Here is a 15,897-nt window from a genome sequence, read left to right as displayed (position 1 = left end):
GAATTTCTCCCCTTGCCTGCTACGCCACCTATCCCCCTGTCCCTTGTGCCCTTTGACTAAGCACTCCTTCTCCCCTTGTTGGTCTAGCCAGCGCTATATAAAACCTTTTCAAATACAAAATACCAGGTTCAGAACCAGCTCCATCCGCTGGCATCTGAGTTTTCCCACGTACCAATTCGATTCAGGCTCACTGCCCCTATGTCCCTGTAATGATTCCTCACAGTAATCTTTATTACATTGAGGTTTCTTTCTACATATTATGAAGGGCCTAGAAATATTTTTATTATACCAATTTTAAGGAAGTTGGATTTTAGAAGGTGTAAACCTGCTTTAACCTTTCTTCAAACACTCCCCTCTCATGCTGTATGTAGCTGGGTTTCTTTCTTTTTAAAAGCAGATATTCATTTTCGGGAATCACACAATGTTGTATGCACATATTGGTGGATTAATTAATTGAAATATTTTCTGACTATCTTGATTCTAAAGTCTATATGCACTTTAATGATTATTTTTAAATAAACAAATAAAGTTTGACTTGACTTCAATTCACCACATTTTAACAACTCATACATGTGTATATCACTGTTCAGGACTGTGGATTATTGCACTGAGAGTTCAAAATATGTATAGGCTACTGTGAAACAGGTGAAAGTACCTGAGTTACCTTACCCGTACAAAGCTGGCAGGGAACCAGCCTTCATTGTCCAGGATCCGTCCCCACCACCACTCCTTGTTAGTGGCATCCATCACTTCAATGACTCCGCCAGCCTTGAACCCCAGTTCTTGGTCGTCCATCGTGACATGGTCCCAGAGGGCCTCAGCATACACCACGCTGCCATCACTGATAAGCTGCCAAAATAAAATAAGTTTTGCATCAGAAAGAGCATGAGGTACAGGGAGTGATACAAAATAAATTGCATTCCAGGTCTCCGCGGGGTTCATCATTCCTAGACACTAATGTTGGCAAACGTACAACAATATTGGCCCAAACAGGAATAGTGACATTGACAGAGAGATGTTGATATAAACGTGCACGTACTGGCAGATCTATACATATTAAAATAGGCCTAAAGTTATTGACATAGATGAACTGATCTTGATAGACAGATATTGACACAGACACAGGTTTTGACTTATAAACATGGATACTGACCACAAGTATTCGTTCAGGCACACAGCTACTGACATAGGCACATTGACACCAGCAAAACAGATAGTGACACAGGCATGTTACTATATAAATACCAGGGATAGTGACATAGATAATTATGTTAATTGTAAGAGATAGCGGTTCCTTTGAGTTGGAAATCAGAATAATTGTAGCCAAATTATCACACTAGAGATTGGCTCTGTTTATGTCTTAATTGACAATATCAAGATATTTATTCACATATAATGAAACACAAAACAAAATATACACAGTGAGTGAGCTAGACGTGACAGGGTATTGGGAAATCAGCCGATTTCCTTACCACAGGCAAGTGACTTTAAAAGTGACTTTTTATGAAGAAAAATGTAAATAAGCAAAAGTCACAATGAGAAATGCATCTTGTACTCCACATAAATAATGAATAAAAGTATAGAGTTAAGATGCAGGTGTTGACGACGTTTCGATCCCAAGAGAAATTCTGGGATCATCATCAGGACTGAATTATAGAGCAGATGCCTGGGACGTAGCCCACGGTAGGAAGCAAGGTGCTTGCTGGGGTCAACTTCAATGATCAGGAACCTGGCAACCGGAGGCTGGATCGTGATGGAACTAAGGTAATGACGAATTTGGAGTCCAATCAAGGCAATGAACTGGTGTGCTGTGATGGCTGGTTACCACATCCCGGGTATGGACGGTGAGTTGAAGGAAAACGACCGGAGGTCCGGTTGAATTGGACAGGAGCCGAATTGAGGCTGATGACAAGCAGTCAGTCCGTGCAGGCAAGCAGAGTTCTGGTAATGTACCGCTGTGAATTACGCTCTGTCACTGAGGGACTGACCGCTGGTTATCAGCCTCAATTCGGCTCCCGTCCAATTCAACCGGACCTCCAGTCGTTTTCCTTCAACTCACCGCCCATGCCCGGTTTGGGGCGTGGTAACCAGCCATCACAGCACGCCAGTTCATTGCCTTGATTGGACTCCAAATTCGTCATTACCATAGTTCCATCACGATACAGCCTCCGGTTGACTGATTCCTGATCATTGAGATTGACTATCTCTATAATTCAGACCTGATGATGATCCCAGAATTTCTCTTGGGAATCGAAACGTCGTCGACACCTGCATCTTAACTCTATACTTTAATTCATTATTTATGTGGAGTACAAAATGCATTTCTCATTGTGGCTTTTGCTTATTTACATTTTTCTTCATAAAATGTCACTTTTAAAGTCACTTGCCTGTGGTAAGGATATCGGCTGATTTCCCAATACCCTGTCACGTCTAGCTCACTCACTGTGCATATTTTGTTTTGTGTTTCTTTATATGTGAATACAAATCTTGATATTGTCAATTAAGACATAAACAGAGCCAATCTCTATTGTGATAATTTGGCTACAATTGTTCTGATTTCCAACTCAAAGGGACGGCTGTCTCTTACAATTAATACTACCCTTGGTCCCTTTTTCGACCCTTGGGTTTTCCTTGTTTCTAATTTTTATAGATAATTATGTTGACATAGACACAGTGAGCCTTATTCCCAAAGGTAAATGAACACTTTTATGTAAGTTTATGATTTTTTGCAAGTCACAAAGGAATTTTTATGGGTAGTGTTTTAATGACTGAGCAGTCTCTGCACTAGTGGTGGAGACTCCGCAGGTATAAAGACAGGCAGTCATAATGATACTACTTATAAAATTGCTTTGTGAATCGCAAAAAATCATAAACTTACACAAAAGTGTAAGTTTACCTTTTGTGAATTGGACCCAAAAATAGGAACATTGAGAAATGACTACTGACACAGACAATTTCTTTATTTAGAATTACAATAAAATGTTAAGGAAGTTGCCACAATGTGAATGAAGTGCTACAGCTGGCACCTGTAAGAGGACTTCTTAGGTCCCGCCTAGGCAGCGCATGCACTGTGTTCGAGACGTGGTATTCAGTCTATGGGCTTTGAACACGCCCAGTGCTTACCATTGGTTCTTTTGTCTGTCTGTACAAATTCCTTTGTTTTAGTTGGTCAATACCACACAATTGTCCCACCTTTGGGCTGTTTTGTTCAGCCCCCAAAACTGCCCATGCTACCAGAATCTTTTCACTATCTGCCATATTTTTTGTTTCACAGCACTACTTTGTCTTTCCGCTCTCTTCTCGCAGCTGGTAGTTCACTTAATCTCCTGGTGCTGTTCCCACCACAACACCTTCCACCCCTAGCAGCTTGTTATTGGCAGTGTGGGCTATTGTTGTCTAATCATGCCATGTCCCGCCACTTGCTGCTTGTATAGCGCTGCCCATAACAGATCCATGGAGCCTTGGGCAGTACAATGCCACCACCCACTGCTCCTTGGCACACACCTGAGCAGCGGAGCAACTTCACTTTTACTTGATTCACACATCCACCCCCATGTGCAGTGTAAGGTGGTGTGAGCTGGAATAGCCGAAGGCGCCCCCGCTCCCCAGAGCACTGTGTTTGCTTAACATATGCCAGCTAATGGGAAGGGAGGGCTTCCTCTGCATTTATATTACGGCCTTAACGTAATATTTTAACAATTGAAAGTGTGTTACTATTGATGCCTCTCGTGATGTTAGCCTTTCTACTCTTCCTACTTCCTGCCTGTTCCATCATGGTGGCCGTCCTAGAAGACTGTTTGTTCTAAAAATCATTAGTCCTTCATCCTTTTTCATGCCCTTCTCCTCCATGGTTGCAGCATTGCATGATCAGCGCCTTTTCATTGCAGGTTTGCCATTTGGTGTGTTCTCACATCAAGGTGAGATTCAGGACTTCATTCCTATAGTGTACAAGATACCCAGGTTGTCAGCCAGCTCCCTGGCGTGGCACACGGCCACATCCCACAGCACAGAGCCACCTGAAACAGCCCATGTCATCAACCTGCGCATGCAGCTGATGTGGGCCACTCTGCCCTCTGCCCTCTCCACTCACAGAAATGCAGACAGACCCTGACTTGAGAGATACTGCATTGGTGTGATGTAGTGAGCGACCATCTTATTTCTACTGTGTTTATCCAGAAGCGCCTTCTAATTTTGCTCTCAGTTCGAGATTGCATTAAGCATAATGAATTTATAATCCACCAGCTGGGTAGTGCATTTATCCAGGATGTCTTCCTGTGACCTAATTTGCCATCACAATCGTTTCAGGATTTCTGTTTTTGGGTCAGAGATTAATATATTAGCCGAATCATTAGTGTTGTGCCTGCACGTCATGGTTATAGACTGTGGGTTGTGTTCACTCTCCTCCCGATCTTCAAGCCTGCAGTCTCTTATAAATTTGAATCAGGCTACAGAGGCTGCAGTGTGGAAGTGGAGGAATTTTGCGAAATGTGTCCAGGCGGGGTCCTGTCATCTTGAAATCTTCCATTAGTACACGCAATTCTAATGCAGTTGGTAGCAAGGATAGACAGGTGCTTTGGGAGTTGTTTCGCCTTATAGCCGGGTGGCTGCCTGCACTGGGATATTCCATACTTCCTTTTGACTTTCAGTTATATGGGGTCGGAAAAGGTTTGCACTAAAGTCCCCGGTAATTATCATGAAGTTATGATCCTTCATCAAGTTATACATGACTGTTTCAAGTTTTTGGAATGACAGCTGATTTTTACCTTGATGCTGGGTTGCATTATATGCTGATCAAAATTAGCGGTTGTGTGCCACCGCATATATAGTTATCAATTTTGACTACCAGGTTCCGGAGAATGTAGCTGTTCTACCTTTACAGTCAGGTATGCTGAAACATAGATCATGAGCCCTCCTTTGCAGTGGCCGTTTGAACTAGCTCTTATAGCTGAATTGATGTATTCCAGATATGGGCACAGAGTTCTCGGCCTAGGTCTCCAGCATATCGATGATGTGGAATTTCCTCAAGTATTTGACAATTTCTATGTTAAAAATTTAGTTTTAAATCCCTGCGATTTTCCATGAGCAAATTTCCATTGTGTTTGGCGGTGATCTTTTTGTACTTGAGGTGTTAATTATCTGGTTTGTTTGACGAGGAGATGTTCCCATGGGCCCTAATCATGCATCTTTCCCACTTGTCAAGGCAATGGGGAGACAGAATCAGCCTAGTTTGATGCAGTCGAATGGGCTGTGATGCTTTAGTGAGTTACCGGTCCCTGTGGCTATGCTTGTGCACTTCCATTGCTCCAGTGTTTGTAGATGCGAGGGCATTCCTGAAGATGGAAAATACTACCTCTGTCCTAAGTGATGGTCTTGTGTAATTGCTTTCATTATTCTTTTGTTCCCTGCTTTTCCTGGGCAAGGACATTCTCTAAGTGATGGTTACAATTGCGGGATACTCTTGTGGGTGTTTCGTGTGATTACATCGGGAGACGAGGTTGCAAGCAAAAATGGGTACTCATTATCTTGGTAGGATGAGATTTTAATGCCCCAGTTCCAAAAAATGTATTTGGTGCCATACACATTTTGAGACAATTTGATGGTTGTTGCAAACTGTATCAAGGAGGCTTCTGACACTTGTGCTCTTCTCTGTTTCATAAAAGCCATGGATGTTATAACTGAGAAGAGTAGTATCCAGATTTTCACAGTTCTTACAGAGCTTAACCAGGTTTCCATGATTAAAGATATAGTGTGGCCCCTTAGATGTATATCACGGTATAAACAAAAGTTTATTGGATTTAGAGGTGCTTGATGGCTGTGTGTGCCCGGGAGGGGGGGGGGGCTTTGTAGGAGTCACATTATCGTTATTGAGAACCTTTAGTTGTATGGGACAATGGGCGTTTTTTCGGGCCAGCTACGTCCTTTGTGATCATTATTGCCACAACAAGAACCTTCTGTTGGCGAGTTGTTTTCTGGGCCAGTCTGCAGGAGGGATGGTTCCGAGCTTGCCCCTGAGTCTTTCCGAAAATCGGAAATAGTTTCTTTTTAGTTGAATTGTTAGCTGGCCCGGCAGTGCTTGCAATTCCATTCCTTCTTTTGCAAAGCCTTTTACGTTCCCTCTTAGTCATTGTATCATTTTTTTAAATAGTTTTTTTATTGCGTTCTCTGCCTCTCATCCCTGCATTGGCTCCCCGGGGCATTGTGAAGCCTGCACTTGTCCGCTTACCCTGTGTTTACGCAGATTCCACAGGGTACAGATGTCTTCCCGCAGAAAGTGATCTTACACAGCATTCTTAGCAATCCCAAGCAACTATCAGAAATTTTAATAGCCTGGGCTTCCACAATTAAAGTGTTTTCAAATCACATCCCTAAACATTTTTTTGCAGTCTTGGGGACTTGTGGGGAGCCGAGGCTAGTAGACCAGCCTGAAATTTGTTGAATGGCAGAGTTGTTCCAAGAATCATAAATTGAGCTTTAGGTAAGACTTACTCATCCAGCTGGTCACCTGCTCCAAGCATGGTCTAAGTGGGGATAAGGAAGGATCTGAGTCTGAAGCAAGAGAGAAGACCACCTGGGTGTCATAGGAAACTATGGAAATCCCGTAGGGAGCTATAATGTCCGCGAGTGGTTGCAAGTTTATAATAAACAGTGTTGTACTGAGTGAGGACCCTTGAAGGACCCCACAAGTAGTGGGCATGATTTTCGATAAACAGTCTTGGTCAAAGACCTGGAATGTTTGTTCCCTCAAGAAGTATCTTACCCATTCTAGTGCTTTTCACACCCTATCTAGGATAGTGGGGTATTCAACTGTATCTAAGGCCACACTGAGATCCAGGAGTATGATAGCTACCTTGATCCAGTCTCCTTTTGGCCTCCTAAACCACAGCCAGAAGGGCCATTTCTGTACTGTGATTTGCCCAAAAGCCTGTTTGTGTGTGATGCAAAATGGAGTTATCTTCCATGAAGCTGGACAGACATTTGTTGACTTATTTCTCTGCCACTTTGCTAAGACCCGGAAGTAGGGAGTTTTGGGGGGAGTTCGCTAGGCTAGCAGTGTCTAAGTTGGGTTTCTTGAGGTCAGCTCTGGCCATTGCATGTTTCCAGGTGAAGGGCACTATACCCGTTTCTAGGGATCGATTAACCATATCTAATAAAATGGGAAAGATAGTTTATGGCTCAAGAGCAAAGATTCTCAGAGGTGCCGGATCCAGAGGAGATAATGACTTAACTTTCTTGAACAGGGCAGTGAACTCACGCAGGGAAGGGAGAGTGAATTGGGAGAGGATCGGACAATGCTTCATCTTACTTTTATTCACTGATATGAGGTTATCACTTTCATTGTCCACCATAAGTGAGCGATAGATGTCATTAATATTAGTGTTGAAATAGGTGGCTAAGGCATTGCACCTATCAAAAGAAGGTTCAGACACCGGAGGGTTGGTGTTCGATACCACAATGATTTCGTAATTTTGAAGATTTCTCTACAGGAGTTAGCAGCTTCTTTTATTCCCCCTTCAAAATATGAGGCTTGATCTTTTTTTTTTTTTAAATCTTTTTATTGAATTCAATAGTAATCATACATACAATACCGATTCATAAATAGTACAGTTACTTATACCATTATACATTATGCAGGAGTCCGCAAAGCATATACATTAATCAAGTAGCTCTCTGTTCTTACTTCTGCGCATACATATGTCTCCACGATATACATTCCATTTGGACCATTTCCTGTCCCGTTTTTTGGGGCACCCCTGGGTTATGAATACTTCCTTCTCCGCTTTCATGCACTTGTCTAACTCTTTCGCCCAAACCGGAGTGAAAGGCGGAGCTGCCCCCCCACCCTCTCACCAGTTCCCACTTAACTAGTGTGTATCCCAGCGTCACCAGCTGTTGTTCAATTTCCGTAAGGTCAGTCGCCGCCCAAATATTTAGCAGTCCCAGCTGTGGTGTGAGAGCCACCTCTTTTCCCAGTTCGGTCTGAATGTAAGTTGTGGCCTCGTCCCATATATGTTGGACGGTGGGGCAACCCCAGATAGTGTGGTAGAAGGTGGCTGGTTGTTGGCAGCCCTCCAGACAGAGGTCATCAGGTCTTGCGCCTATTTTAGCCAAGGTGATCCCTGTCATATAGGACCAATGCAAAATCCTAAGCTGTATTAGTCAAAAGTGAAGTGTGATGGCTACTTCCCTGGGGGACATTAGGGCCGACTGCCAATCCTCATCTTCAATGGGTCCTATGTCTTTCTGCCACTGCTCTCTAAGTTTACTAAAGGTGTCGGGCAGGTTATTACATAGTTTTTTATATGTTAAAGATATGGCTTTCGAATGTAGTGGCCCGTCTAGCAATCGGTCTTCTAATGGAGATGATTCTGGTATATCTTTAAGATTTGGAAAAGCTGTCTGTAAGGCGTGTCGTATTTGCAGGTACCTCAGTAGTTCCCCTGGAGCCATCTGGTAGTGTCCCCGGAGTTCCTCAAAACTAAGGATAGAACCCTTCTTAACCAAATCGCCCACCACAGAGATTCCTATCATGTCCCATTTGTCGAACCCCGGTTGGTGACATAGCATGCCTAATTTCTGGGTTTACCACAATGGCGTTGCTTTGGTGAGGGTGGCAGCCCAACCCAGTCGAGAGTTCACCTTGTGCCAAATCCCCAGTGTGTGTGAGGTGGGCCCAAAATATCTACCTTTCCTGGTTTTAGAATATTGGGCTCCTAGATACCTCAAGCGATCTGTTTGGTATCTATCCAGGCTGGATCGTTAGGGAGGTGATACATCCAGTGGTTTACCGCTACCAGTTGTGCGGCCCAATAGTAAAGCTTAAGGTCTGGTAATGCTATGCCCCCATCATACCAACTTTTTGTTAGCTTTTTCATCGCCACCCTAGGGGCCCTACCATTCCACAGCAGCGTGCGGACCTCACTTTCCACTGCTGTGAAATACGTATCCGGGACACGGTCTGGGCAGTTCTGAAGAACATATAAAAAATGCGGAAGGGCCAGCATCTTGAAGAGGGCGGCGCGGTCACTAGGGACAGGGGCAGGGACCGCCAGTGCTCTGCATCAGTTCGTAGCCTGACTAATGGGGGCGCTAAATTATGGGTGTGAAAAAGAGCCGGATCTGACGTTTCAAATATTCCCAAATATCGGAACCCCTGTCTAGCCACTTCTATCGTACAGTTCACTGGAAGACGCGGGGTCTGCCCACTGAGCACGAACAATACCGACTTACTCCAATTAATTGCGTATCCAGAATATTTTCCGAAGTTTGTGAATATGTTTAAAACAGCATGTATGCATTTATACGGGGAGGGCAGGTACAGTAATATGTCGTCGGCATACAAGGATATTCGGTCTTCCTGACCCTCTGCCCATTTCAGCCCCCTTACCATTACGTCACGACGTATCCACGTGGCGAGGGGTTCTAGAATGAGGGAAAATATCAGTGGAGACAACGGACAACCCTGTCGGGTACCTCTCCGTAGCGTGAAAGCGCGGGACGTGTAGTTATTTACTCTCACTTGCCCCTGAATATTAGTATAGAGCAATTTAACCCACCCGATAAAATTGGGGCCAAATCCCACCCTGCTTAAAACCTCAAATAAGTATGGCCATTCTATAGAATCGAATGCCATGGAGGCATCCAACGACAGCACCACTGCATTTTCTGCTAAGAATTCTCTGCGTGCTATCACATTATGGAGACGATGGATATTGAGTGCTGTGTTTCTCCCAGGCGTGAGGCCAGATTGGTCTGGGTGGACTAGGGAGGAGATGACTGCCACGAGTCGCATGGCTAGGACTTTCGCTAGGATTTAAGCCTCTACATTTATCAGCGAGATGGGCCTATACGAGCCACAACTGTCCCCAGGCTTCCCTGGCTTTCGAATAACTACTATGATCTTTAGGCAGCTGTCCCTTCTCGCAGCTTTCATTGTACATAGCTCGTAGGTGTGGGGCTACTTGAGAGGCCGTTACTTTTAGAAACTCGATAGGAATACCATTCGGTCCCATCGCTTTTCCAGAGTTGATTCGACCGATGTCCCATCGCATATCGTCATCCGTTAGGTCGTCATCAAGGGTATCCCGATCTGATTCCGAGAGTGTCGTCAAGTCACTGTCCGAAAGGAGTTGACGCGAGTCTTCTGCTGTGTATTCGATAGAGGAGGAGTATATCTTCTCTAAGTGGTCAGCAAATGCCTCTGCTATGTCCCTAGGGTGAGTAAGTGCTTCGCTACTTGGCAGTGTTAATCTGGGCACCCATCTTGTTCCCTGTTCTCGCTTCTCCAAACACGCTAGGGTTTTGCTGGATCTGTCCCCCAATTCGTACAGTCTATGCTGAATACCGTGGTGCGTGGCCATCATATGTTCTCTAGTTTTAGTTCTGTACTCTTCTTGTTTAAGTGCCAAGCGATGTTGGGTGTCTTCCGATGGGCTATTCGCATAGTCTGACTCCATATGTTGGAGTTCGTCTTCCACCTGAACTAGTAATCGGCGCTTCTTTTGAATATACCCAGTTTTTAAGGACAAGGCTAGCACCTTCAAGACTCCTTTATATGTCTCCCATATGGTTTGCGCCGAATCAACTGAGCCTAGATTTTCTTTGAAATAGTTGCCCGTTTGTATACATAATTCCTCTTTTATGTCAAGAATTTTCAGCAGCCACAGATTTAGGACTATCGTAGTGCGCGGCTGTCGTTCCCAGTGTGTGAATTCGATCCTGACTGGGGAGTGATCCAAAATGCCTCTCGGCAGGACTAGGGGGTGTCTAAAGTTACCTAGTGAGGCTGTATGTGTTAGGAAATAATTGATACAAGATAAACTTCTATGTGCGTTGGAAAGTACGTGTACTGTGTATCAGTTGGTTGTAGTGCTCGCCCAACATCAGTCAGCCCTATCACTGTGGTAAATTCCGCCATGAGCCCCTTCGCTCTCGCTCCCGGTTGCTGTGGGTGCCTATCAACTGTATCATCCATCGTCATATTGTAGTCACCTCCAAGGATTAAGGTGCCCTCGGGAAGGTCGGTCAGTATACTGCCAAGGTCTACCAGGGCTTCCTTACCAAAAGCTAGCAGCAGATATAGTGAAATCACTTTAAGCGCTCTCCCCTCCCACTGGGCCTCCAAGACTGCAAATCGTCCCCCAGGGTCTGCCCACGTATGGTGCACGGTAAGAGGTGTACTTCTCTTAACCAGGATACCTGTTCCCCTGGAGCCTGTGGTGTAGTCGGCATGTACTAGGAATTTGTACCCCCACCTAGTAAGGGCTTTGCTTTTATGCCTGACCAAGTGCGTCTCTTGCAGTAGCACAAGGTCTGGAGATTGTCTCTTCAAATACTGTTGGACAATTCCCCTTTTGATTTTATCTCCCATCCGTTCACGTTCCAGGTCAGAACAGAGAGTGATCGATCTCTTTCATCCCCCATCTCGTATCATAGTAAAAATCTCAATACAGTAAATCAATGAGAATGAACAAGCTGCATTCGATACTAGCGGAACCCAAGTAACTTTCCTCTGCGTATGTCCCCTGCTTCTGAAACCGTCTAGAAAATCGGTATTTTGCAATATACAATTATCTTGTTGCAAGTTTATCAAACATTGAGAAAATGAACACCCCTCCCTCCTTCCGTCCCCTCCCCCCACCCTGCCCCTCTGACCGTGGATTTAGAACTACCCACTACCCAACTAGGCAGAGTGCCTCTCTCCCCCTCGAAATGCTAAAAACTCGGGCTTAGCCAGCCCCCATTCCCGCTAGTTGCACATTATATCTTGTCTGTTGCAGTCTATCTATTGTCTGTTCTAGTAAAATGTCTTGGGAGTCTCTCCCTCAGTGGGGTGCGATTGAAACAAATAATTCAACAGTGAAATCCCCAATCAGCCACATTTGTACGTAAGTCTTAAGAACAGCCTCACCACTTCTGCGATACTTGCACTTTCGTAGGGGTACCGGAGGTCGTTCCTCATTTTCCAGGTCTATACAGGCTCCGTCTCCTTCGCATTCATGGCAGCTGAATCACCTACAGATGTGTTCTCCAAGTTCCCCCTCTGTGGCCTGGGCCCTCCATTACGATCCCTTCTCTGGCCCCCCACCCTTAACCACCCCTCCAACCAGTCCCACGCTTCCTCCGGCGATGTGAAGAACCATGTTCTACCATCAGATTTCACCCTGAGCTTCGCCGGAAACAACATGGCGTATTTCACTACCCGGTCCTGGAGCTCTTTTTTCACTGCATGAAAGCTGCGTAGCTGGGCCTGTACTTTGGCTGTGAAATCCGGAAAGAATTTGACTTCGTTGTTATCAATCGTTAGAGGCGGGCTGGATCTTGCCATCTGCAGTATGATATCTCTGTCCCGATAATTAAAGACACGGGCGATGAGGGGTCTCGGGGGGGGGCCCAGGTTTTGGCCTACCTCCTGGCACCCTGTGTGCCCTTTCTATCCAGAAGTACCGCGACAGTGTTTTTGGTTGTAGGTGCGCGGTTATCAATTCCTCTACATACAAGTCGGCTGCTGGCCCCTCGGCCCGTTCTGGAACACCTAATATACGTATGTTGTTGCAACGGGCCCGTCCTTCATACTCATCAAGTTGCTGCGCCATTCTCTCCTGTTTATGCTGTAGATCAGCCACCTGCGTTTGGAGCTGGGATGTGTCAGTCTGCAACGCTGTCGTAACAATTTTGAGTTCCTTCACTCTTTCGTCCATTTTGCGAAAGTCTGCTCTGATGAGAGATACCTCTACGTTAACTGAATCTAGAGAGGTGCGCACTCCGCTTATGGCCGCCATTACGTCGTGGAGCGTTGGTTCCGACCCCTGTTTGGGGGCGTTTTGCACTTCTGTTTTGTCCATTTGGTGCACTTCTCGTTCGTCCCCTGTTTTATTCCAGGCAAATTTGGCAAGCTTTTTCTGCGCGTTGACCGTTGGACCTCTGCCTGTTGCCATGAGTGCGTCTTGGAGTCTTGCGAGCTAATAGTAAAATCAGGGACCACCCCGGCTATTCCCGCCACCTACCCAGCGAGTCAAGCAATCTCGCCGCTGGCCTGTCGGGTTCCCCTGGGGTCTCTACTCTCCGGCTCCTAATGTTTGGGTCCTCTCTCCGTCCGAGGGCACTCGTAGAGTATGGGTATTCCACGACGATGGGACCTCAAGGAGCTGTGCCCCTGTCGCCTACTCTTCCCCGATATTTGCAGTTAGGCTGGATGGTAACATCGACTATCCCCACTGCCACTGTAGCTGCACATGGACCAGAGCTGTTTCCTGGTGGTTGGCTCTGTCCGCCCGGAGGTTGTTGGCACCCCTGACTAAAATGAGGGGAGGGGGGATATCTCCTCACTCTGCTCAATGCTCGTACCGCTGCAGATGGTGGTGGTCATGCGCACCCTTAATCTCCACTCGTGTCCTATAACTTCTCAGGCTATTCAGGCAGCCTCTAGGACAACCCCGGTTTCATAGATCCCCCCATCAGCTGCTAACCCATCCTCAGTATCTCTGCCGGTGATGTATTTATGCTGCCCAGATCTTGCCAGGGTTCGCCGCCTCTAGCCCTGAAATCGCGGTATATTACTGACTTTACATGGGAGGGGGGGTGGTCTAAACACGACCGGGCTGCTTGTGGCTTGCGGTCGCAGCTAGATCGGTGATTGTGCGCCTCCCGCGGCGCTGGGCCCAGGTCCACGTTACGGTTTACTCGGGGAGGCGGGGGGGCGAGGCACTGCTGCTGAAAGATGTTGCTCCTGCCCCCGGGGCACTCCGCTTCTCCCCGCCGCTCCGCAAACTGACCTTTTCCGGCCGAGCCCGGTCGAGGCCTAGGAGATCCTCAAAGCCGGGGCCTCGATTTATGGCCTCCGCCCCGGGGTGCCTGTCCCATCACCTTCGGTCCGTAGTTTCTGCAGTGTGGACCCCGCTCGCCTCCTCCGCCAGGCCAGCCGCCTTCTTAGACCACTATTCTGGTCCACAGCTCATCTCAATAGGGCCTTGGCATGCAGGCACTCCCGAAGTCACTGCGCCACCATAGCCTGCCCTGATGCCGCCATGCTGGAGCCTCTGTCCTCATCCGTTCAGCTCGATCCAGCGCGTCTGGTAGGGCTCTTTCCACCGTCGCTTCACCCACGTCTGAGCCTCCAAGCCATGCCACCCTTTCGGAGCGAATTTGCAGCTCCTTACGACCCAGGATGATTCAGGATATTCGGTGGGGTTGCGGGAGCTCTCTTAGCTAGCGGCCATGCTCATCGGCTGCTAGCCACGCCCCTATGAGGCTTGATCTTGATGAATTTGGGTGTGATAGATTTGTCTCAATAGTATTTTTTTCATTTTGTCCATTGTTTTTTCCTCATGCTCTTTCTGTAATCTTGTTGTTTTTTCTTTATAATATTCTAAGTTTCGGGGTGTACCATGGGGCAGACTTATTTTTAGGTTTTGAAGTTATGGTTTTGTTAGGTATGTTTTGGTCTAGGGAATGGCTAGGCCAATCTGAGATCAATTTGTTAGTGAGTTCAGAGTTAGGATCTAACTCAGGTAGTGTTAGGCTTAGGGAGTGTCTCCAGCTATCTTGGTATAGACCAGCATCGTACTTCTACCGTCTTATCTTTAGGTAATGATGTAGATTCAGCTAACCTAAAAGTCATGTGGATCAAGAAATGATCAGTCCATGAGAGAGGTATTGGTTTAGATACCTGTAAAGCAAGGCTGTATGTAAAAATGGGCTCCAGTAAATGGCCCTTTATTTGAGTGGGGCCTTGAATAGGGGTGGGCGGAATTTGCGTAATCGCGTTACGCAAATCTCCGCGAAACGGTAAAAAATCTCCGCGAACATGCAGAAATTTCGCGAACACGCGGAATAGCTTGTTCGCGATACTTTTTTCCTGTTCGCGATCGCTGTTTGCGTGCTCGGGGTGAAATATCTCACGAACACGCATATTGAGAACGCGAACAAGCAAAAAATTTCGCGAAGTTGCGGAACGTAGATTTTTTTGCAATTTCGCGTTCTCCGCGGAACGCGAAATTACCCAAATTTCGCAAATTCCGCGAACGGAACGGAATTTGCCGCCCAGGCCTAGCCTTGAACCCTTTGCTTCAGTTGGATGGCGGTCAGATTAAATGCTAGATTGCTTGCAAACGTATATATGGCTTCATCAAAGTGTAGGTTTACATCCCCCAATACAGTGTAAATAGACTTGAAGGACCTGGAGGGCAGTAAATTAATGCTCCAGAGAAAGTGGTTGTATGGGACAGTGAGATGTCAAACTCCAAACTTTCACATTCTGGGAGTGTGAGGGGGGTGGTTCGACATTTAAAGGAGGACCTCAAAATAATACCCACCCTCCTTTTTTGCCTGCTCTGTCCCTACATATTATATAATAATCTGGGGGAAGTGTCTGAACTATGCCAGGGCCCCATTCCTTATGGAACCAAGTTTTCATAAGGAAGAGTACTTCTGGTTTTATATCTTCTAAAAAAGAGAATAGATCCATTTTATGGCATGGAAGGGGCCTACAGTTAAGCAAAAACATGTTTCTTATCAGTTTAAGCAATGAGGAATTATAGGGAGGAGGGACTAATAAGAAGCTATAATGGCTGTACTTACAGTTATTATCCCCCTTTGAAAAACTCATTGAGGGGCTGCAATTGTCAGTGAGTGCCACTCTTAGGTTGAGAAGGGATCTATATGGGTATGTGCAATGCAACTGTTCCTTCGGAGCAACAGGAAGGGGCGTGTCTGATCCATGCAGCCGAGCAGCCGAGCGGCAGAGCGCGTCCAGCGTCCAGTGTTAGCGGCACCTCGCAGCACCCCTTGGAGACCTTTAAGAACCCTCCCTGACACCGGGGATCACCGAGAGCGTGGCAGATCAGCCAGAGCTGGAAGCCGGATCAGAGCTCCCGCGGTAAGCGTGGCTGTCATTAGCTG

The 15,897-nt window shown here is 46.3% G+C and overlaps 1 protein-coding gene across 4 annotated transcripts in view; it reads right to left on the bottom strand.

Moving 5' to 3' along the window:
• Positions 1–15,897, bottom strand: part of LOC146785506 (uncharacterized) — a 691,519-nt gene that overhangs the window by 130,414 nt on the left and 545,208 nt on the right. For all 4 annotated transcript variants that reach the window (XM_085634607.1, XM_085634608.1, XM_085634610.1 and 1 more), the window contains one exon: positions 670–849. In XM_085634607.1, coding sequence (XP_085490733.1) covers positions 670–849 — 180 coding nt within the window. The remainder of the gene's footprint in view (positions 1–669; positions 850–15,897) is intronic.

This window comes from Triturus cristatus, chromosome 11, assembly GCF_964204655.1.
Source record: "Triturus cristatus chromosome 11, aTriCri1.1, whole genome shotgun sequence".
Lineage (NCBI taxonomy): Eukaryota > Metazoa > Chordata > Amphibia > Caudata > Salamandridae > Triturus > Triturus cristatus.
This window is presented reverse-complemented; position numbering and strand designations above follow the sequence as displayed.